Consider the following 25,454-nt stretch of genomic DNA (forward strand, 5'->3'; position numbering starts at 1 on the left):
CACTTCTCAGTATGCAGCAGAAATAAACAGTGCTGCAGCATACTCTTGAACCACAGGAAAGCGCTGTGGACCGTTCCCCCAGAGAAAAGCACTTACCTCCAGTTATTTAAAAAATTGTTTATTCCTTGCATGGATTATTACATTTATTTAAGTCACCCCAATAAGGATGTCGGATATATCGTTTGCAAAAGTTGGTATGTATCTCGAAGTTTCTACCAACTTTTTTTTCTTTTAAGTTGCTTTCCCCCCGGGGCATGGTGTAGATACTTAATAAGGCCTAGCGCAAAGAATTCCAGGGTTGGTTTCCCGACCTCGCCAATTTTGCGGGGCGGAAGGCGCGGGTTCCCAGCTCTTGCCCACAGGCCCTGGCAGCCTCACAGCTTAGGGCAGATGGAGTTTCCGGCCTCGCTCAGTGGTCACCGGGTCATCCGCCTGCGCTCCTTTCTGCCTGAGGTCTGGGCCCCGGGGAAGAGCGCGCCGGTGGTGCAAGCATCCGGAGGGCAGTTCCGCGGTGGGTCCACACCCTCCTCGCGCGCCGCTCCCTGCGAGTCAGGCCGGGTGCCGTGTGGCCCAGCTGGCCGCCGCAGCTCTGATGTTGGGCCCTCCCCCGGGGTGATTTCAGCGCTGAAGGTGGAAATACGGAAGTTTCCAGCCGCGACTGACAGATGAGGCTCGCGTCCAGAGCGGCATGCGCTGCAGCGGCTCTGCGGAGTGCGGGGGCCCGGCTGTGCGCATCCTGCGACCCTAAAGGCCTACGAGCCGCCGGCGCGCCATGGCCACGCTGCCGAGCGCAGAGCGCCGTGCCTTCGCGCTCAAGATCAACAGGTGAGACGCGCCCCGCAGCGGACTCGCTGCCGCACAGCCGCGGGCGATGGAGCGTAGCGTCCCGGCTGCTCCGAGGTGTGGGGGTGGGGTTGAGGACGACGCCCTCAGGGTCCCTGGGAGTCAGCCGGCGGCGCCCCCGAGACCCGGTGGGGCCCGGAGCCCCCAGGCGGCTGTAGTGGGGCCACTGAGCGCAGTGGCCCGAAAGCTGAGCTCAGTCCTGCTGGTAGCCCTCAGTCTCCAGCGTCTCTACCCGGAGCCACCTCCCCAACCCCGCCTCGCCCGCGCCGCCTCGGGGTTGACAGGTGGCCGGGCCGGGTAGTGCGAAGGGCGCGGGGTTAGCAGTGCAGGGCCCGCCGCCGAGTTTCTTGTAAACTGCTCCTCCTTTTGAGGCTGCCCTGAGAAGGGGCGAGAGAAGTGAGTAAAATGAGGCGAGTTTTGCTCAGGCAGCTGCTTCAAGACTTGGGTTATTCTGAGGAGGGCTCTTTCCCCTCTCTTTTTATTTTTCCAGAAAAGAAGTTTGGCTCCTACCGACATCGCTATTTTTATTCTCTGGTCCAAAGGAGCCATGAAGTGGAAAAAGTGATTTTTAAAAAATTCTCCATTTAAATAAACAAGAAAGGAATGGCCTGTGGCTGACATTTTTACATTTCTAGCGCTCCAGTAAAGAAGGACATAGATCTAACCCACCATCCAATTCATAATAAAAATTGCACAAACTAAATGTAAGCATATTTACTGCTCAAAGTTCTCACCAGAGGTGCTTTAACTGCAGTTTTTTTTTTTTTTTTCCCTCCACTGAAATTTGCTGACAAGTGTTTGAAGACATTTTTGTCATGCCCTGAGAAATCTAGACTGTCTGGTTAAAAGATAATATGAAATTCATCCCGAAGGGTCAACTTATTATTTTACGGCCCTCACGGGGCTAGGATTAGTTAGTCTTTGAGCCGAGCCTGTGAAAGGCTGGTTCCACAGTCCATTTTTGTGCTGCTAGACTTTGAAGAGGTTTGAACGACCAGGAATTGGAAGCCCAGAAAAATAAGGTGGTAAGGACTTGCGGAGGGCATGTTGAGCTTTATTAGGCATTTTATTTCCACCTGTTGTGTAGCTGTGAGCAAACCATTTCTTTTACCTTACTATTTCTTCATCTTTAAGGTAGTTAATTAGTATTGTGTACTGTGTATTAATGTTGTATTAAAGGTAGTCAAAGGTCACAAAGTATATTTCCTTGTGGCCAGTTTTTCTCCATTAGGTTTCATGCCTGTTGCCACTCAGGAGGGGCAATTCGTTTAGGGGCTGAGGGGGATCAAACTGAAGTTCCTGATGGATGTACCACTTGCTATAGCTGCTGCTGTTCTGTCTCTGTGAATTTTAGGTCAGGTGGTGTAACTCTGACAGAAAGATTTCTGTCGGACGGGTGCAGTTAATCTAAGGAGAACTGTAGGACCGGTGCTAATCACTACAAAGGATAGTGAAGTGGCTCAGTCGTGTCCGACTCTTTGTAACCCCATGGACTGTAGCCTACCAGGCTTCTCCGTCCATGGGATTTTCCAGGCAAGACTACTGGAGTGGGTTGCCATTTCCTTCTCCAGGGGATCTTCTCGACCCAGGGATCGAACCCAAGTCTCCCGCATTGTAGGCAGACGGTTTACCGTCTGAGCACAGGCAGTCTCTAAAGCAGCCGAGGGGTTGGTGTAGTCTGAGGGTTAAGAGTAAAGGCCCTGGGTGGAATCAGATCTGCTTGCTGATTGGCTCTGTTTCAGACTGGACATGCTATTAATATTTAACGCCTCTACACTTTGAGTTAGTGTCTGTGGAATGGGGACACTCCTAGTACCTACCTTGTGTGACTGTTGAGAGGATTAAGTGAAATAATATATACAAAGTGCTTGTAGTGCCTGGCTCAGAATCAATGTTAAATAAATGTTTGCTATCCTCATCCACATTACTGTCAGTTTTATCATTGTCATCATCATCTCCGTTGCCACTATCTTTAAGATCTTAAAAAGTTAGGAAGGAAAGCTGAAGCTGGAGAACTTCCTGTGCAGAGATTCCTTTGGGCTAGGTGTGATGATGCCAGTGGCAGGTTGGAGTTGCCTTGGGGTGGATGTTCTCTCTCAAATGGCTCCCATCTCTGTGCTGAGAATGCCAGACACACCTTGTGAAACAGAATGTGTGATGGATCTGAGCAAGAAGAGCCCCGCTTAAGTTAAATAAAATATCAAAGGCTCCCTAATACTCAGGCAAGAATAAGGATTGGATATTCCTGTTTGGGGGGGGGGTTCAGTTTTCCCTTTGGAAGCATTTTGTATATTGGGTAAAGAGTTATGCTAAGGAGCTTGGCAGAAATTAATGTTCGATGCAGTGGATTAATACAGACATATGTAGTATTATTAACATAGTATTAAAATGTACCACTTTTTGTTCATTTACTATGTCCCATACACTGTGTTATGTGCTTAACAGATTGTATCATTTTATATTATATATTATATTATATCATTATTATATCATTAGATTCTTACAAAAACCCTATGAGACTCACCTGAAGTCTCCTATAAAATAGGCAGATGAAGCTTGGAGATGTAGTTGCACAAGGCCATATAATTTGTTCAAGGCCATGCAGACAGCAGAGGCAGAGCTAAAGTGCTCTAAAGTATTCTTAACTGGTCATGTGCCATTTTGAAATTCTTAAGAATTTCCTTTAAAAGCAAACAAGGAATTGATTTTTAAAAACACATCAATTCAGTAGCAGCATTGCAAATTGTTCTAATCAGTGTTTAATATGTAAATAAACCAACAATGTGATGTTCTGCAATTTTGAAGTTGAAAAAGAAAATATTTTCTCTTGCATGCCTATGTACTATTTTTTAAAATAAATCAACTTATAAAAGTAAGGCAGTGTTGAAATATGGCCATTAGTACATTCAGCATGGGTTCATATTTTTTCATCTCTCTACCCCGAATGATACAAACTGCCATTAAAAAATGTTTGTGGGGGTAAAATCAATGTGTTTCCTATCAAGGAAATATCCAAATCTGATATATTAAAATTTTTACTTGTAAAGAGCTTGTTCTGCCCACACCAGCCTCAAAAAAGAGTGAGCACACTACCTCACAGTAGGAAAGGAATGATCCCCACTGTTCCCAAATTCTGTAATTTCCTGCAAGCAGCATTGTTCAGTCTAGGGACAGGGCCAAAGCAAAGGAGAAACCTGGGAATGTCCGCTAGTGCCTGTTCCTCTGTGATTGCCCTGGCTATTTCATATTTTTTTTTCAAAATTAATTAATTAATATTTATTTTTGGCTGTGCTGGGTCTTCGTTGCTGCACAGACTTTTCTCTAGTTGTGGCAGCGAGCGGGGGCTACTCCTCAGCTGTGGTGCTCCGGCTTCTCATTGTGATGGCTTCTTTTGTTGTATTGGAGAACGGGGCTCCAGAGCACCTTGGCTTCAATAGCTGGGGCACGTAGGCTCAGTAGTTGTGGCTCTCAGGCTCTAGACCATGGGCTCAATAATTGTGGTGCATGGGCTTAATTGCTCCATGGCATATGGAATCTTCCTGGAACAGGGGTCGAACTCCTGTCTCCTGTATTGGCAGGAGGATTCTTTACCACTGAGCCACCAGGGAAGCCTGCTCTCATATTCTTATGAAGCCTAAATTTCCATGTGTTAGAAATCATCATAGGCCATTTTGTGTTTCCTTTTGAGCACCAAGTATAATTGTATGATGTGGTTGTGTGACTTAGAACAGTCGAACATTTCTCTAGAACCCACAGTTTAGGGAGATCCAAGAGAAAAGATCCACCACTGAATTTTTCTGAGCTTAGATTCAGTTTCTTATAAGTGTTAGATGTTTGCGTTCATTTCAGTTTAATTGTCACTGACTTCCTGTGCACAAAGGAAAGACTAGATCTGAATTAGGCAATTCATAATAATGTTTGCATTGGGGATTTCAGGCACTTCTGCATTCAGTGTCGTGATACAGTCCTTGTATGAGTGCCAAGTCTCACCAACTACCCTTTTTTTCTTAGTAGCATTTAGGGCTTTTATGTATTATAAAAATTATTATTACTCTTCTGAAAATTCATTAAACAAAATCTTAGATTCTTTCAAACACAGAATGGATACAGAACTAGATCAAATATTAAAGTAAAGGACCTTGGGTAAAGAGAAAAGAAGTGCAGAATGCAGAAAAAACATTAATGATCCTTTGGACATTCAGTTGAAAGGATAAATAATAATGGCTTATGCTTATATAATGGTTACTGTATGGCAGTCTCTACATGTCATAACTTATTCACCCCTGTGAGGTAAGAACAATTACTGTCTCCATTTTAGAAATGGAGAAACTGAGTACAAAGGAGTAATGAAAACCGTTCAAAGTCACACACAGCTAAGGGCAGAGCTAGGAGACAGATGCAGGCAGCTTTGCTGCAGAATCCTCTCCCTTTACCCCATCTACCATGCTGTCATCTCAATTTTATTTTAAATTTTAAAGTAATTTAAAATTTTAAAATTTTATTATTTTAAAGTAATATTTATTGACTACTTTCTATGTGCCTATTATCATCTGGACTTTGTATAACTTTATTTCATCATTATAGAAAAGGAGCAAAATGTGATGTATGATAAGAATCATTAGAGAGTGATTTTATGGAAGATAAAACCAAGCATCCAAAAAGACATATTGCTTTCAGGAACAATCCTAATAAAAGATAATTCTAACAATCCTAAAACAAAAAGATACAAATGAAACAGACCCACAGACATGGAAAACAAATTTATGGTTATCAAAAGGGAAAGGGAGGAGGGCTAAATTAGGAGGTTGGGATTAACACATACACACTATTATATATAAAATAGATAACCAACAAGGATCTACCATATAGCGCAAGGAACTATACTCAATATTTTGTAATAACCTACAATGGAAAAGAATCTGGAAAAGAATATATATATATGTATATATACATAACTGAATCACTGTGCTATACACCTGAAACTAATATGATATTGTAAATCAACTATACTTACGTGAAAAAAGAACAATTTCAATAACTTTTGGCATAAAGACCAGAACAGGAAGAAGATATTGCATTGTTCCTGAGAAGTGTTTGCTGATTTTGTCCGTAAAAATGATGCAAGCATTAAAATACATGTATTCAAATGTCTAAATGCATGTTTGCAATGGAATAGTGCTATTCTTTTACTAGAGATGGCATATAGCACGGTGTGGTTGCTTTCAGGAATTACTGCATTTGTCTGATGTGTTCTAGACCAAAGACCATGAGAAGAGGCTTCAGGCAATTACACTTAGAATTTTGGTCTTTCACATTCAGAATCACTGTTTGTTTTTTTTTTTTTTCCAGATTCTTGGAAAAGCCCCACATGAACTTTAGGAATCTAGTACAATTGAAAGAACCTTCTGCCAGGGTGAACTTTTCAATTAGAGTTTTTTGAGCTCTGACAATTCACATGTATGTATAGAGCCAATGATTACTTTAGCATAGAAAAGAAAATATAATTACATCATGTGGTTACCTAGGAAGAGAGGGAGAGCTCAGGGAACCAGGTCTCCCATTTCTGCTTTCCACACAGAGCTAGTGATGGAGTGAGATAATGTTAAAAACACCTCAACCTTCCCTCCTCCTAACAGGCAGGGATGTAACAATACCCAGAGTTCTTGCTGGAGAATGCTAAGATAAAAGAGTGCTTAATTCTTTTCAGTGGTGTACACCAGGTGCTTATTGCTGTTGTGGTCAATAATAAGTGGCTAAAGCAACAGGAATGTGCTATCCCTGTTTCCACAAATGTTCAGTCTGATTTGTTACCAGTCAGTAGATACAAAGGTTCTCTGCTGCTGCTAAGTCACTTCAGTTGTGTCCGACTCTGTGCGACCCCATAAATGGCAGCCCACCAGGCTCCCCCATCCCTGGGATTCTCCAGGCAAGAATACTGGAGTGGGTTGCCATTTCCTTCTCCAATGCATGAAAGTGAAAAGTGAAAGGGAAGTCACTCAGTCGTGTCCAACTCTTCGCGACCCCATGGACTGCAGCCTACCAGGCTCCTCTATCCATGGGATTTTCCAGGCAAGAGTACTGAAGTGGGGTGCCATCGCCTTCTCCAACAAAGGTTCTCTAGGCTCCAGGAAAATACAAGAGTTTATACACTGTGGTTATGCGTAGTTCCTGTGCTTCTAGAGTTTGCACTATAGTAGTACACTTTGCTGTTTGGGGTACATAGAATAAAAACAGAATAATATCTCTGAAAATATATAGGAAGACATCTGTATGCAGGGTTCAGTGAAATCAAATAAATTGGTAAAGTTGGCCTAGGGTATAAGATCATTATATCGTGTCCCACTGTGTTCAGATCAAAGGCAGGATTAGAAAATCAGAAATGGCAATGGTAGAACCAGTGTTTTATCTTTGTTCTGTTCTTTCATCTGTGTTCATCATTAAAAGTAAGAAAGTACAACAAGCAAAAATTTGTTTTAGTTACAGCTGTTAATATTTGGATGTGTCAATGCATCTTTCCATTTTTACAAAAATAAGATCATACTGCACATCCTGTTTTATGCTGTATTTTTAAATTTAAATATGAGCGACTCTTCATCCATGTAGGGCTACATTATAGTTTACATAGGCTGTGTAAAATTGTGTTGATTAGTATGCAGTGATTTATTGAATTAATTCTCTATGATTGGGTTTTAAGATGCTTTCCAAGTTTTTACAATAATGTACATAGCTTGATGAATAGCTTTATGCATACATCTTTATGTGTTAGTGCAAGTACTTCCTTCACATTTCTAGAAGTGAGATTCCTTGCTCAAAGGAAAGAAATGTTTTTCAGACGTTTGATACACATGACTGAGTTGTTTCCCAGTTCAGTAATACCTCTTTACATTCCTGCCACTGGCCCTACAAGCTCTCATTTCCTCACATTCACACCCCTGCCTGGTTTTATCATTCCTTTAAATCTTTATTAGAAATCTTGACCCTTTCTCCTTAATATGTCTTACCTTTTCCTGTTCAGTTTCTCTCCCAGATCCCTGTATGACCTCTGAAGTCATTCTTTAGGGATTAAAATAGTTGTGCATTTCTCCTTTTTCCTTTGCCTTATGTATAACTATTGACGGTTTTAATCTCTGTCTTTCTCGCTTTCTGTGAGAGATTCTTTTTGTACAGAGAATAGGTGGATTAATTGTAAAGGTAGAGTGTTCTAGCAACTTAGTTCTTCTTGCTTCTTTTTGAGACTCTAGTTGGCCACACTTTCATTTACTTTTACTTTTCTTAACGATCTAATTCCATTTACCCATCCTTTACATAAACTAGCGATTTTAAAGGAAGTAACAAATAGAAAATCAAGGTCTGTGTTCCTCACAAATATATTGGAGTGGGTAGACTTTCCCTTCTCCAGGGGATCTTCCCAACCCAGGGATGGAACCTAGGTCTCCTGCATTGCAGGCAGATTCTTTACCAGCTGAGCCACAAGGGAAGCCCCTGACATAGCTCACTGGATGTGTTTTCCCTTGGATCACAGTATAGAGACAGGGACTTCTTTCATGCTTTGGGAGTTTCCTCTTCCTCTAGGATTGGATTTGGGGCTTACAACATGTTAGTATCACTCTGCTCAGAAACTTCAGAAGGCTTCAGGAGTTCTCCTATCATTCTCATTATACAACTGATAATTTTAACTGTTCTTCCCTGTGAGAAGCCAAATGTTAAAATAGCAGAAGATTAGGCTAAAGAGGAACTAGATTGAGAAATGCAGAACTGTAAATAATCACCCCCTTCTTCTTCCTCCTATCTCTTGACTTTCTGATGCACAATAAGTTAGTAGGCTTGTAAATCCTAGGTTGGTTAGTTTGATCGTTCATTCTTTCATTCATTTACTCACTCCAGCTATTGAGGGTCACTATGTTCCAAGTGCTGTGCTGGGCCTTGGTAATACAGAGCCAAGCAAGTCATGATATTGCTGGCAAAGAACAAAACAGTAACTCACAATATGGATCAGAAAAAGATGGAGCTGTCCTTTGCCTCCTAACCCTTCATCTGGGTGTTGTGCCTTCAAAGTGGGCCTCTTTAGGGATGTGCCATTTATTCTAACGATACTAGCATTCTCCAAAACATTTTGAAAATCCTTTTAGGATTCTGCTCAGAGAATGGAGTATATTTATTTTAAAAAATAAACTCGGTTGTATAAAATCTTTTCCCTTTGACAGGGAATCTATTTTTTTCTTGTTTAAAATGTTTCAAAAATAAAGACTATATAGGTGATAATATAGCAAGTACCTAAGGGCCCACTGACCAGATTTAACACACGTTAACATTTGGTTCTTTTTGTTTTAGATATTTTTAAATGAAAAACTAGAACATTACAGATAAATTTGAAGTCCTCCGGTATTGTGTTCTCCAGTTCTGTTCTCCCTTCTCCTTCAGAGGCCAGGATTATCTCCAGGTTGTACGCTTAGTGTATATGTGTGTGTGTGTTTGTTTGTACATAACAATAAATAATATATTATGTAGTTTCTGGAATAAGCCACAATCATTAGCATTTAAGCAAGTCTGTTAAATTAAGTAATATTCGATTGAGTTAAATGGAGCCGTGTTTTTAGATTACTTTCAAATGGCTCTGAAAGCTATTGCAAGGAGGACTTTCAAAAGTGATTACAGGAAACAGCTCTATCTGAATAAATCACATGGCACTTCTTGTGTAAATTTATAAAGAACAATAGTTATTTAGATGTATACACTCTGGTAATGTTTTTCAATCACCCCTTACATTACAGTCACATTACTCATTTCCTGCAGTGACCAGGAAATTTTTCAAAAACCTTTTTTTCTCCATCAGATGAATGTACCTATGATTTGCATTTGACCTCAAATAAGCAATGAAGTTGATAACATATTTATTTTTAATTACATGGTTTTAAAAGCACAGAATAAAGAAATCTTCTCATTGCCTGGACAGTTGATTAGGGAAGGTAGCAAGAGGGTATGATATTTCCTCAAAAATCTTTATGGGGCTACTTGTGAGTGAAAGTTGCTCAGTCATCTCTGACTGTTTGCGACCCATGGACTATACATACAGTCCATGGAATTTTCCAGGCCAGAATACTAGAGTGGGTAGCCTTTCCCTTCCCAAGGCCCCAGTTGGGCCTTGGTAGAACAGAATGGTTGGGCTGGATTCTCCCATTTGATCAGGGAGATGTAGTTCCTCTATTGTCTCATACTTCAACTTAGACAAACTGAGAAGAATGTCCTTGGAGTAGAAAGGCTTTTCTCCAAGTCTCTCCTTTGCCTTGTGGTTTCACAGGGGCAACTCTCAGGACGGAGCAGACACCTTCTTGGATGGAACTGTTTGTGTTCTCTACAGTCAGTTCTGTGCTGTGTACTCTGAACACTCAGGAGAAGTTGGAGTCTCACCAAGAAGTTACCACCCTGAGGCCCTGGTTGTTAGGGAGGCAAATTAGAGTTGCCCACGGAGAAGGCAGGGGCACCCCACTCCAATACTCTTGCCTGGCAAATCCCATGTACAGAGGAGCCTGGTAGGCTGCAGTCCATGGGGTCGCGAAGAGTCGGATTCGACTGAGTGACTTCACTTTTACTTTTCACTTTCTTGCATTGGAGAAGGAAATGGCAACCCACTCCAGTGTTCTTGCCTGGAGAATCCCAGGGATGGGGGAGCCTGGTGGGCTGCCATCTATGGGGTCGCACAGAGTCAGACACAACTGAAGTGACTTAGCAGCAAGGAGTGCTACGGAGAAGGCAATGGCACCCCACTCCAGTACTCTTGCCTGGAAAATCCCATGGACGGAGGAGCCTGGTAGGCTGCAGTCCATGGGGTCGCTGAGGGTCAGACACGACTGAGTGACTTCACTTTCACTTTTCACTTTCATACATTGGAGAGGGAAATGGCAACCCACTCCAGTATTCTTGCCTGGAGAATCCCAGGGACAGAGGAGCCCACTGGGCTGCCCTCTATGGAGTCGCACAGAGCTGGACACGACTGAAGCGACTTAGCAGCAGCAGAAGGAGGAGTGCTAGTCCTCATGCAGTAATTTACACCAGAATGACCATCCTCTTTCCCTTAGGCTAGGAGAACAGCCTCGGGTTCAAAGTCCACTAAAAATGCACTTTATCCTGCTACATAACATATATGTTGCTTCAAGGCAATGCTGGCCATCTGTTCTCTTCCTGTTGACCTTCTATCTGGTTTGCTTTACCTACTGGTGTTTCACTCTTTGATACCTGTTCTCATAGCATCCCTTTAGAAGCGATCTTCAACTTGCCTGTTTTTTTAAATTAATTTTTACTGGAGTATAGTTGATTTACAATGTTAGTTTCTGCTGTACAGCAAAAGAATCAGTTATACACATACATATATCCACTCTTTTTTAGATTCTTTTCCCATATAAGCCATTACAGAGTATTTAGTAGAGCTCCCTGTGTTATACAGTCAGTTATTATTAGTATTTTATATATAGTAGTATTTATGACTCCAGTTTGCTCGTTGTATCTTGTTGTGTACCCAATAATTTCATTCGGCTCACATGAATTTTTTGATTGACCATGACTTACTCTAGGCATTATGAGAGACAAATCCCCTCAAACCCCCGACCCAACAAGTTTTTGCCTTCAGAATTCAGCTGGAATGAGCCAATTAACATAAGTGAAAACTGGAGATGGAGCTTAATTGTGTGGCCTGGTAAGGGTTAAGGGCAGGAATGGAATGTTGACATAACTCAGAAGGGAAGGAAGGAAGGTGTAGCAGTCCTTGAGGGTTAGGAGGTAAGGCTTCAGCCAGGCCCTGAAGGACAGGGTGAGGATTGACAGCTGAAACTGGTAGAGTGGGAAGAAGGGGTAAGAGGGGCTCCATGAGAGGGAAAGGGAGGCAGCCACAGTCATTCTGATGGGAGGGGATGTCTGGGATTAGGTTGGGGCAATGAGCATGGAAAGAAAGGGGTCTGTGTCTACAGATACTTCAAGGGCGATCAGCTGGACTTGAGAAACAACTAAATATTCATTCGCTCATTTCGTGAATATTGACTGTAGTTGACACTATGTCTGGCTGGTGTGTGTTTTAAGAGGTGAGGATAGAGCAGTGAATAAGCTGACAAGGTTCTTGTCTGAAAGAAGTCATTTTATAATGGGAAGATAATAAACAAATAAACCAGGAAATAACAGATAAAACAGGTGCTATGAAGAGAATGTAAAAGGGCCATGTCAGGTGTATGGGTACCTTAGAATGGTCAAGGAAGGCATACCTGAGGAGATGACCTACAGGCCTGGATCAGGCAGGGGAGTTAGCAAATGCCACACCCAGGGCAAAAGTAGGGCTGATGTGTTGGGAGAAAAGACAGCCAGTGTGTACGGATAGACTGAGCGGCAGGTGGGGGCAGAGGGGAGAGTGGGAGAAATGAAGAGAAAAGGAGGCAGAAACAACATCGTAAGAAGCCCTTAGGAGCCAAGCAAGATGTTTAAATGTTATTCCAAGTGCGATGGGAAGGTTTTGGGAACACAGGCACATTGTGATTGACCTCTGTGTTTAGAAGGTCAGTTTGGCTCCCTTAGAGAAGTGGAGAGCAGAAGCAAGGTGAGCAGGTAGGAGGTAGCACAGGGCCCAGGGGAAAGGGGATGGTGGCAGGACTGGGGAGCTGAGAAGAGAGAGGGAGAGAAGCCGAAAGCTCTGCGATGTATTTCGGAGATTGAGTTGATGTATTGGATGTGGCGTGGAGGACAGTGAGAGGAAAAAATGAATATTGATGGATATTGATGCTTTTAACAGATAAAAAGACTGGATGAGGAACAAGCTTTCAGGCTGAATCATGAGTTTAGTTGGGGACGTACCAAGTCTAAGATTCATATTACAAATTCAACTGAAATTACCTACTAGGTAGTTTTATTCAGGAATCTGAGGTTCAGGGAAAAGGTCAAAGCTGATATTTAAATTTGCAAGTCATTGCCCTGTAGATGCTATTTTAAAATAATCGGGGGTGGGGTGGGGTGAGGAAGAAGACATTAGAGTTATCTTGATGAATTTTTTAATAGCCACAAAGCTAAATGTGTAATGTGATATCATTTTTATGGCAAAATGTGTATATCTCCCTACAGAGATTAAATAGATTGATATATGTGATAGGGATATGAACAGGACATGTGCCAACTTGTGATAAGTGTTGAATACCTGGGTGTTAGGATTATTAATGATTTTTGTTTCCTTGTATGTGACATGTGTATTTGTATTTTATATATACATGTAAAATTTACAAATATATTTTATTTATATATGTGTATTTTACAAGTTTTCTTCAAAGAGTGTTTTTGTAATTGGGAAAGGTAAATTTTATAAAAGAGATAACAACACCAAGATTTATATTCTAGGAAAATTGGATACAGATGATGCCAATGAGAAATTATGAAAATTAGAAATTTCAGTTAGTGTTAGGATGACTCTGTACTTCTCTTGTAGAGTTTTTGTTTAACAGGCTATAGTAGATTTCACATTTCTATGTATTTGCTCTGTCTCCCTGCCAGAGGATTTTCCTTTTTACCTTACAGAATTTGGTGTGGTCACTTTGCGGTGAGCTTTCAGAGCTGGCCAGCCCTTTGTTATAGCATCTCTTCCTATTCTGTACAACCAGCATTGTTCTAGACAAAGGCTCATCTGTCAGGTTGTGTCCTGGTAGGTATGTGTGTGCTCAGTCATGGCCAACTTTTTGCCACTCCAGGGACTATATCCCTCCAGGCTCCTCTGTCCATGCAATATTCTAGGCCAGAATACTGGAGTGGGTTGCCATTTCCTACTCCAGGGGATCTTCTTGACCCAGAGCTTGAACCCACGTCTCTTGAGTCTCCTTCATTGGCAGGCGGATTCTTTACCATGTCCTGGAGTAGAAACAGAGCAGAGCTACAGTGGCTCTCTGGAAGTCCTTGTTTTTATAAGCCACTAAGGTATTTGGATTATTTGTTATCACAGCAAAACCAAATCTACCCTAACTAATACAGATGAGCATAACATATAGAAAATGTCTAACGAGTGGCTTGAGATTAAAGCTTAAGGCTTGAATGATAGGTCAGGATGGAAACTATTACGTAGAAAGTCATCAGTGAGGTGAGGATGAGAATGGAGAACAGACACATTTGCTAAGTAGGAAAGTAGAGTGGGAAGAGGAAAGAAATGGGCCTCGGGAATCACTGAAAGTTTGTGTAAGAGAAGAGCTGCACAGAGAGGAGGAAGCATTTGGCCAAGATGTGGCAGTCTGGGTTGGTATTAGAAAAGGGAGCTAATGAGGCAGTTAAACAGGTCAGATGCCAAATTAGGAGGACAAAGAAAGCCATCGAATTTGCCATGACGATGGTCACTGTGAACCTCTGAGACAGCAGTTTTAGTGTAGTTGTGGGGAAGGAAGTCAGACTTCACAGGTTAGGGAGGGAGTCAATGCAGAGGAAATGGAGGAAGCTGGCGGAGACCACTCCTTCCAAAAGTTTGGATCAGGCAGGGGAGAAGTGGAGCAGCGGTAACAGAGGCTCTAGCGTGGCTTTGACTTTTACAGAAATATTGTGCACAGTGCTAACAGAGGACTCTTGGATCTTAGAGGGAAAGCACATGTTTTTCCACCCCATAAAATAAGTTTTACATGTGGATAAAGATACTCACCCAGTACTGTCTAATATATCATAAACTTTGCTTGACACTAACAGCAATTAAAATAGTCTACTTAGATACTTTCTTCCTGAGAACTTTGTAAACTTGTTGTCATTGATATATATTATCTTTAAGAACATGTTAATCCTTTCTATTTTATTTTCTTTATATTTATCTTCATGTGTCTGAAGTACAAAAAAATTGTAGAATAGAGTACCAATATTAGTTACATTTTGCTGTTTAACAAACCATGTGTTGTGGGTTGAATTGTGTCCCCACAAAAGATTCCTAAGTCTTGGTGTCCATGAACATCATCTTATTTTGGAAATAAAGTCACTGTAGATATAATCAAGTTAAGATGAGGTCACAGTGGATTAGGGTAAACCCTAAATCCAATCACTGGTGTCCTTATGGGAAGAGACACGGAGCCACAGGGATACAGGGAGAGGAGGCCATGTGAAGACAGGAAGAGATTGGAGTTACGCCACCATAAGCCAAGGAACACCATGGTCTGCCAGCAACCACCAGAGGCTACAAGAGCCAAGGAAGAATTCTTCCCTTGAGCCTTCAGAGGGAGCAGGTCCCGCTCACACATTGATTTTGGACCTCTGGCCCCCAGAGCAGTGTGAGAATAAATTTCTGTTGTTTTAGGCCACCAGGCTTAAGACAATTTGTTAATGGCTGCCCTAGGAAACTAATAGAGTACCCCAAAGTTAAGTCACTTAAAACAACAGCAGTTTAGTATTTCTCATGATGCTATGGGTTTGCCATTTGGGTTGGGCTCGGTGGGGCGGTTTTGTTGGTCCTGCTGTGCTCATTCATGTGGCTGCAATTCCCTGATGGCAGGACTGAAGCTGGAGCGTCTAAAATGGCCTTACTCACAAGTCCAGAGCCTTGCGGGGCGGCGGTGCTGGCTGTCCCTCTGTATGTGGTCTCTTTTCCTTCAGCAGTCTGCTGCATATTCCTTACATAGTGAAGGGAACATTCTCAGAGGATGAAGGTGGAAGCTGCAAGATTCCTTGAAGCTTATTCTAGCGTTCATACAACAACACTTAGACACCACATTCCTTGGTCAAAGCAAGTTAGAAGGCAGCCCACCTTCAAGGAACAGGGAAACAGACTCAGTCTCTTGATGGGGGGAGCTGCAAAATATTTTTCCACTTTAATCTATTACAATACCCAACAAAGAAGGTGATCATATCCCATTTCAAACCTCACATATTTAAGCTAAAGGTCTTGTCATTCTCCGTTCAGATCATGATACCCATTTCACTGGCAGAGAAGCTGAGAAAAGATTAAACTGACTCCTTCAGAGTTAACAGTGAGTCATGCTTTGTGAGAGACTTTTTTGGCCCATGGAAGACAGCTGTATGTCTGGAAGAAGTAACCACAGCCTTGCCTGGAGGCAGGTGAATGGACTTAATAATTTCTTCGGTTTCTCTTAAATCCCTTAATTACACTGATGGAGCCCAGATTGCAGAGCTCTATGGTCCAGAGATGAAGCAGCAGTTTGAGGATATCAGGGAAAGAAGGTGCTTGAAAATTGCTCTGTGGCATTCAAAGGAATAGGATTTGAGGCTAAATTAAATGATGAGGAAAATGGCCAATGAGCTCTTTATCCAAAGAGATACCAAACAGGCTTAGAAATTCAGTGATTGCTCTGGTCCTGTGTAAGTTCTGGGTTGGAAAGAATTAAAGTGAGTAGAAGAAAAGGATGGAGCAGAGAGGCAGAGACATCAACCTGTCAGGTATGTGCCATGGCCTGTTTTAGGAGGTTCGCTCTTGTATAAGTTAGGATTGCTTTTTAGCTGCTACAACAAATAGACAACCCACTAAACAGTGGCTTAGATAAATTAGGGGTTTATTTATTTTTGTTGAATAAGGAGAATTCCAGTGGTTGGCAGTCTAGGCTTGGTGTGATAGCCCAAGATACCATTGGAGACCCAGATTCCTTGTGTTTTTTTTGTCCCATCATCCTTACTGTGTGACTCTCATTCTCATGGCCAGAATATGGCTCTTGAAACTGTTCCACATTGAAAGAATATTGAAGACAGGAAGTGGGGAAAGGCCAATGAGGCATATCAGATAACTGTTCTTTTTTCAGAAACTCACACAATGACATTTACTATATACCTCCTTGATCATATCTGTGTTACTTCTACTTACAAGTGAGTTTGGCAAATGTAAGTTTTTATCAGTCCAGCACATTACCACCTCCAACAAAACTAGGCTTGAGTTAGAAGGAAGGGGATAATGTCTATTGATGGGCGACTTAATGGTCTCTGCCATTGCTCCCAGAAATTGCTGTGGGTACATATGAGTGACAGAATTTCCATTATGGCAACATGCAGCCTCCACCCCTTGAACCTCCAGCAGGTTCAAGCTCCTCTAATTCCCTGACGTAATGAGGAGGGATATCCAGGCTTATAGGTCTAGTATTAAATTGGCTGTTCTAACAAGTAATCCCAAGATCTCAGTGGATTAACCCAGCAGAATCTTACTTCATACTCATGTCATCGTCTGATGCAGGTCAGGAGGCTCTCCTCCAAGCAGTGACTCAGGGACCCAGGCTGCTTCCACCTTACGGCTCTGCCATCTTGGGACTTTTAGATTTTTCTGGTATCATCAGCTGTTGACCAGGAAGAAGAAAGAGTGAAAGACTGTGCCTCCAGTTCTTTAATACCTCAACTCCATAGTACTTCCTCTTACATCCCATTGATGAGGACTACTTACAAGTCCACTGACGTGCAGAAAGGACTGAGGAATATAGTTCTTGTCTGGCAGCCACTTAACAGCAACAGATCATCACTGTGAAAGGGGACATGTTCTTTGGGGGTCAGTTAGACGTCTCTGCCACAGGGTCCCAGTCACAAAGGAGGAGCCGTTACCAAAATGTCAAGAAGCATGTCTAGGCTTGTTTGCTGTGTGCACTGTGCAGTTGGTGGATAGATAAGAGCCCTGTGGTCACAGTCACAGCATGGATGTGGAAGTTCTAAGGGAAGCAAACTCCAAAAGCATATGCTGAAACACCTGAAATTCCAGAAGGCAATAGGAATGCAGGGTACAATTATCCTGTGAGGCAGGTAGGTGAAAGTTAAACTACAAAATTAAAATCTAATTGCAGTCAAGGCCACCAGAAACGTCATGTGCAACTGAACACTTTGAAAACTCTGAAGGCTGACAGGAGCCAAGTTGCTCAGCCTGTCGTTGTTTTTTCCTTTTCTGAGAACAATCAGCTCTAAAACATTTTAGGAAAAACCACAAGATGAAGATATTTTTTAAAGCTTTTGAGTGACATGGTTAGAATGAATATTTCATTTGAGAGGAAACAAGATGTTTCGGATGTTAGAGAAAGAGGCATTATAAAACACTGCACTCCTACTGAGGAGTAATGATACCATAGTCCACCCTACCCTCTGTGACAGAACTTTGATGAGAAACTGAGTCACTTTACTTTTTGTGACTGCTTCCCTTTGAGTTGGTTGAGTTCTTTTGTTTATTTGCCTTTTAATGTTTTAGTAATCTGTGAAATCCGTCTTCCTTATTCATGCTAATAGTGTACTACTAATATTAACAACCCACAGGGCTTACACTGCAGAGAGAAAACAGGTTAAACCTTGAAGTAGGGATTTGAGGAGGCAAACAAGTCTGATTCCTATCCCAACTCTACCGATTCTCAGCAGGAGCATCTTCCAAAAGTTCGTTAACTTCCCTGAGTCTTAGTTTTCTTATTTGTAAGATATAAATATTAATAATAGCAATATCAATAGGGTCAAATGAAGTTATATCTCTAAAACTGCTCCATAAATTAAAGACCACTGAACACTTATTAATGAAATACCTATAAAATGGGAATAAGTGCCATGTTTCTGTAATTACTCAATGAAGTAACATATGTCACAGACCTGACACAGGGTCTCACACTTGGTCACATAGGGTCTTAAAAAAGAAAACTAAAAGCAAATATGGACAAGTAAAATACACTGGAAATGAGAGATGGAGAAATGTTAAAAACAGACACAACAATGTAAGGAAAGGTTTTAATCTCATTTGCAAAGCTAGTGCCCCTAAAGCATACATGCATATATATGTACTTTTTCCCAAAATAACTTTTATAGAAAATGTTGGCAGTTATGTAAGATTACAGAGGGAATTTGTTAGAGTAATTTAGGTAATGCATGTCATGTGATCACCAGGAATGTTTATATGTGAGATGGAAAAGAAAGTAAATGTTGAAAAAGTAGAACCATTCAGAAGAAATGATTCATCCTGAAAAACAGCAATTATACTTAGAGATTGGTAACCCATAAACATGTTTCCTATCCTTTTCTAAAATGAAATAGTCTTTTTATTACAAAAGCTATATATGTGAATTACAGAAAAAGCAGAAGTTCAGATAAGCAAAAAAATTATTTCCAGTTTTTTAACCTATAATCACTTTTAATAGCTTGATCTATATAGTTTGCATACATATACACATACATGCATATTTTCTATAAAATTAGAAGCATGCTTATATACTGCTTTTTATTTAAAACTATATCATAAGCAATTTTTCATATCACTGAATATTTTTATAGTACACTTCTGAATGAATGCATAACATGCCATTGTAAGGCTAGTTCATAATTTAACTAATTCTCTTTTTATCTATACTTATTTCCAGTTATTCACCACTAGAAATATCACTTCACTAAGTAAATTTATGCACTTAAATTTACTTACATTTTTAATGATCCCTTATGATAATTGCTAGAGATGGAATCCCAGACTCAAATATATTCATTGATATATATATAAAACTCCATATGGAAAGAGAGACACACACAGAGAAAAATACATAAATACTTCCTTTATACTGTTGTCCTTCTCGGAGGTTTTGTGTGATATCTGTCTTTAAAAAGAAATTTAAAAATATTTGAAAAAAATGGCATCCCTGAACTTTGCCTTAATTCTTGGGGAAGGTTATTGAAAGATGATTTGTTTTCAAATAAGTATAAACTGGTAAGGTCAATATTTTATAAATTACATAAAAATTAAAATTAACCTCAGAACTGAACTGAACTGAAACCATTATTATGGTTCAGTCAGTGAAACTAAAGGTAAATTTGATTTGGACAAATACTATTAATTCGTTAGGTTTCCTTGTGGCCTCAGTTTTTAAAAATAAATGCTTCTCTGGATAATCTTGGTCCTTTTAGAGGCTATCTTCATAAATTTACTAACATTTCCAGCTATAACCAGGAATCAATAAAGTATCCCTTTTAAGTCAGTGAAATGTGTATTTTATTGAAGAGTAAAAATTATACAGAAATGTAAGATCACCTAGAAAAACTATGAATTTGTTACATACAAATTATTTCTTATTGCCAGTTATGTATTATTTACATTTACCTGATATTTAATTTTCTATTATATCTCCTTCAGTTCAGTTCAGTTGCTCAGCTATGACCGACTCTTTGCGACCCCATGGACTGCAGCACGCCAGGCTTCACTGTCCATCACCAATTCCTGGAACTTACTCAAACTCATATCCATGGAGTCAGTTGAGGCCATCTAACCATCTCATCCTCTGTCATTCCCTTCTCCTCCTGCCCTCAATCTTTCCCAGCATGAGGGTCTTTTCTAGTGAGTCAGTTCTTTGCATCAGGTGGCCAAAGTATTGGACTTTCAGCTTCAGCACCAGTCCTTCCAATGATATTCAGGACTGATGTCCTTTAGGATGGACTGGTTGGATCTCCTTGCAGTCCAAGGGACTCTCAAGAGTCTTCTCCAATACCACAGTTCAAAAGCATCAATTTTTCTGCACTCAGCTTTCTTTATAGTCCAACTCTCACATCCATACATGACTACTGGAAAAACCATAGCTTTGACTAGACAGACCTTTGTCAGTAAAGTAGTGTCTCTGCTTTTTAATATGCTGTCTATGTTGGTCATAGATTTTCTTCCAGGGAGCAAGCGTCTTTTAATTTCATGGCTGCAGTCACCATCTGCAGTGATTTCGGAGCCCCCCAGATTAAGTCTGTCACTGTTTCCATTGTTTCCTCATCTATTTGCCATGAAGTGATGGGACCAGATGCCATGATCTTAGTTTTCTGAATTCTGAATGATGACTTTTAAGCCAACGTTAAGTTTTAAGTTTTTTAATTTTCTTCTTTCACTTTCATCAAGAGGCTCTTTAGTTCTTTCTGCCATAAGGGTGGTGTCATCTGCATATCTGAAGTTACTGATATTTTTCCTGGCAATCTTGATTCCAGCTTGTGCTTCATCCAGCCGGGCATTTCGCATGATGTACCCTGTATATAAATTAAACAAGGAGGGTGACAATATACAGCCTTGACATACTTCTTTCCCAATTTTGAACAAGTCTGTTGTTCCTTGTCCGGTTCTAACTGTTGCTTGTTGCCCTGCATACAGATTTCTCAGGAGGCAGGTAAGGTGGTCTGGTATTTCCATCTCTTTTAGAATTTTTCACAGTTTGTTGTGATCCACACAGTCAAAGGCTTTGGCATAGTCAATAAAGCAGAAATAGATGTTTTTCTGGAACTCTCTTGCTTTTTCAATGATCCAGCGAATGTTGGCAATTTGATCTCTGGTTCCTCTGCCTTTTCTAAATCCAGCTTGAACATCTGGAAGTTCATGGTTCATGTAGTCTTGAAGCCTGGCTTGGAGAATTTTGAGCATTACCTTGCTAGCGTGTGGGATGAGTGCAATTGTGCGGTAGTTTGAACATTCTTTGGCATTGTCCTTCTTTGGGATTGGAATGAAAACTGACCTTTTCTAGTCCTGTGGCCACTACTGAGTTTTCCAAATTTGCTGGCATATTGAGTGCAGTGCACTTTCATAGCATCATCTTTTAGAATTTGAAATAGCTCACCTGGAATTCCATCACCTCCACTAGCTTTTTTCATAGTGATGCTTCATAAAGCCCACTTCACATTCCAGTATGTCTGGCTCTGAGTGAGTGATCACACCACTGTGGTTATCTGGGTCATGAAGATCTTTTTTGTATAGTTTGTATAGAAGATCTTTTTTGTATATCTCCTTATTAATTCACAAATAACCAATTTATTCATTCATCTATCCATTCATGTGACAAATATTTTTTGAGCAGTTACTATGTGCCAGGCACATAGTGCATAGTAACCTGATGCAGAGAGTCAGCTCTTTGCATCAGGTGGCCAAAGTATTGGAGCTTCAGTTTCACCATCAGTCCTTCTAATGAATATTCAGGATTGATTTACTTTAGGATTGACTGGTTTGATCTCCTTGCAGTCCAAAGGACTCTCAAGAGTTTTCTCCAACACAGGTATTTGATAAATGTTCATTTCTCTTTCCTCTTCTCTTTTAGAAAAGGGAAAATGATTTGATATAAATAATTGAATTCTCTTTTGAGATTAGGAAATAAGTACATTATTTATTCCATATTAAAGGAAGGGGTAGGTACATTTTTAAAACATTGTTTTGTTTTCTGAGCAAACTTAAATAGCAATTGCTCCTCCTCCACAGAGGAGGATAGCCTTAGTCTTCATACCAAGTAGTCCTGGTAATTCAGGTTTTATTTTGCCAGAAGAGAGCTGTCTTGAGGGGCTGCACACTCCACTGGGGCTTAGAAAACGCATACATTTCATCTTTTTGGTTCTCAGTTTCTTCAAGACAGAGTTATGATAGATGATTTCTACAATCCCTTTCAGAGTTAACATCACTTTTAAAGTATTTATTTATTTGGCTGCTAAGGGTCTTAGTTTGGCACTTGGAATCTTTGATCTTCATTGGGGCATGCAGATTCTTTTAGTTACAGCATGTGGGATCCTTCAGCCTTGGCATGTGGGATCCAGCTCCCCAACGGGGGATTGAAGCCCAGCCCCCACACTGGGAGCACAGATTCCCAGCCACTGGACCACTAGTGAAGTCCTTGTTTTATTTTTTTTTAAATAAATGCTTACCATACTAAATCCACTCAAATGGATGAATGCCAGGTTCCAGAACAAATTTGAGACCCATACCTATAAAAAATGATAGCAACTAACTAACTATATATATATTTTTTGAAATTCTGTTTAACTGTGAAGAAGTGGACAGATCAACTGTATAATTTGTTTTCATTGCCAGAGGAAGACTGTCCATTGGAAACTGAGAAATCAGTGGTGTATTTCCTGTCACATCAGAAGGAAAGAAATAGACACAATATGATTAATGATCACTATTTAAAAAAATGAATTCTTGCATTTTTTGAATATTTTTTTACCATGTCCTTCACATGTGTTACTTGTATAATTCTCATAACAGCCTAAAAGGTTAAAGATGTTTTTATTATCTCTAGGATGTAGATTTGGAAATTGAGGCTGAGTGAGGTTATACAGTTTACCCAAGAATGTAAGTGGTAAGCTGTAGAAACGTAGGTCTAGCTGAAACCAAAACCACGTTCTTAACCACTTGCTGCTTGCTACTGCCAACTAACCAGCTTTCTCACTGAAATAAGTTTTCATCATGGCCTTGCCATGGAATATGTCACGATTGTTTTTTCCATATGCCGTAATATGTTTCATTTCACCTCGGACGGGTCAGAGGATTAACTTTCAAGAGAGATGGACTGTGTCCACTCTAAATAGAACTAGAGGTAGCCTTACAGCATCTGCAAATTCTGTGCTGGTGTCTCTTCATCACAGCTTGAATATGGTCTTATGAGTTTGTTTGTTTTTTTCTATCTTAGAGTAGTCCAAAACAACTTGATTTTTCTCTCAATTTAGCTGTGAACACAGATGCATTTTCAAACTAAAGGTTATTTATTTATTTATTTTCTGCCTCCTCCACATTATCAAAACTAGATACAATCCATTAAAAGTGGCTGCCCAGCCTCAAGGGCTTAACCAGCTCAGTGGCATAATGCATGATATTTGATTTTCAGGTGGAAGAGAGAATGTTTGGGATGCTGGGAGGTGTTGGGAGACCTCTCTCTGTTTTGGTGTGACATATAGAAAAGGATGGAGTTATTTCATTTATCTTGTTGCCCAAAACCAGATGACTCTGACAGCAAAAGTGTTTGCCATCCTACCCTCTAGAAAGGACCCCCTTTCTCTCCACAATTCTGTCATCCATCCTCAGAGATGATCTGTGGTACCTACTACTCCAGTCTTGGTCTTGAATATTAGCTTCCAAAGTTTTTTCATCACTATCCACAGAGAGAAATGCACGGTACATCACAGTCTCTCCTTTTCAGACACACAGAGCACTCTGTTCCTCTTGCCAGCATGTATCACCATTTGTAATCCTAAATTTGTGGGATTGCTTATTTCATGTCCCCTGCCTCCCCACCTGCCCCTCGTGGACTGGAGGCTTCAGGAGGGTAAGTTTTGCTAACTTTCCAGTGTTTAGAGCTTAGCATGCATGAGTGCATTCTAAGTCACTGTGTCCAACTCTTTGCAACCTTGTGGACTGTACCCTCCAGGCTCCTCTGTCCATGAGATTCTCTAGACAAGAATAATGGAGTGGGTTACCATTCCCTTCCCTAGGGGATCTTCCTGACCCAGGGATTGAACTTGCGTCTCTTGTGTCTCTTTCATCAGCAGGCAGGTTCTTTACCACTAGCACCACCTGGGAAACCCAGAGCTTAGCATAACACCTACCATATGTGGTGGCTCAGAACATCAAGAATCTGCCTTGCAGGAGACCTGAGTTCGATCCCTGGGTTGGGAAGATCCCCTGGAGAAGAAAATGGCAACCCACTCTAGTATTCTTGCCTGGAGAATTCCATGGACAGAGTAGTCTGGCAGCCTCCAGTCCATGGGGTCACAAAGGGTCAGATACGACCGAGTGACTAACACACACACACACACAATTCCAAATAGTAGATATTTAATAAATATTTATTAAAGAATTAATAAACTAATTTCTGTGGCCAGCCTTCCCTAGGTCTGCAACATTCCTTCATAGAATTCTACCACTCTTCTCAAGTCTAATGTTTGCTCCCAGCTGTGGAAGTTTGAAGCCCAAAATTATTGGCAGTGCTTCCCTACCATAGCCCCTGAAGACCCTACTGGTGTTTTCTTCCTGGTCCAGCTGTGGTTGGTCATGACATGTGGGCCAGTGAATTTGGAAGGTGACTGGCTACTGTCTCACGGAGTTCTTAGGGGCAGGTGCATCCCTCCCAGGGAGCTGATGGAAGGGCTCTCAGTGCAGGGTACAGACCTCTAGGAGTCATAGGACACCTGGGTTTTCTGACTGCTGGCCATTTGTTTTGCCTACATCAGGTTATCATTCGAGGTCACACACCTTCTGAGGCTGCTTTTCTGATTGCTGACTTCACGTCCTAGGCTGCTAAGGCCTCACCCAGCCTGACATGTACAGCATGGTAGGCCATCTTCAGTTAACAGCATGGGTTCTTTAGCCTTTCAGGATACTTGCTTTTTTTAAAATAGGCAGCTCTCAGAGTATTCATACTACACCTCTCCTGATGAAATCACTAGGCATCTTGAAAAACAGTGAAGAAGCTGAAGGGTTCTGTCCGTAGGACTCCAGTGAGGCTGACCTCTGTCCTACTCCCTACCGTAGGCTTGCTGCATTTGCTGTATTGCTGATGAAAGGAAGAAACTGATAAATTGAAATACCTGTGCAAAGTATCAGGCATTTCCCCAAATCTCTCTAACCCTGCACAATTCCAGATCATTGGCAGAGTAGAAATGCCATCCAACACATGTTGTATAGCACTAAGATATAGATGTTAAAACTGCAAATTCACTAGACCAAGTGATATAGGACTTTAAGGTGATCATTCAGATAATTTTGGCAAGCAAACAAAACAACTAAAAAGAACACACAAAAAATGTGATTTTTTTGTACCTGTTTTTTATATGACAGGGCAGGAGAGGCAGAGGAAATGGACTGTAGGAATACTTAAGGGATTATTTCTTATGGTGGAAGGAGGGGCAAATTTGAAAGCTTTACAATATGCCTATAAAATGATTCCACTTTTCTAAGTGGT

The 25,454-nt window shown here is 41.0% G+C and overlaps 1 protein-coding gene across 3 annotated transcripts in view; it reads left to right on the forward strand.

Moving 5' to 3' along the window:
* The first annotated feature begins 251 nt into the window (after positions 1–251).
* DOCK8 (dedicator of cytokinesis 8) overlaps positions 252–25,454 on the forward strand; it is a 233,270-nt gene continuing 208,067 nt past the window's right edge. For 2 of the 3 annotated variants that reach the window (XM_070375802.1, XM_070375805.1), the window contains exon 1: positions 252–825. In XM_070375802.1, coding sequence (XP_070231903.1) covers positions 773–825 — 53 coding nt within the window. In that variant the 5' untranslated portion in view covers positions 252–772. Of the gene's footprint in view, positions 826–11,669; positions 11,689–25,454 lie in introns of those variants that run through there. The other variant, XM_070375803.1, reaches the window with a different exon arrangement.

This window comes from Bos mutus, chromosome 8 (assembly GCF_027580195.1).
Source record: "Bos mutus isolate GX-2022 chromosome 8, NWIPB_WYAK_1.1, whole genome shotgun sequence".
Lineage (NCBI taxonomy): Eukaryota > Metazoa > Chordata > Mammalia > Artiodactyla > Bovidae > Bos > Bos mutus.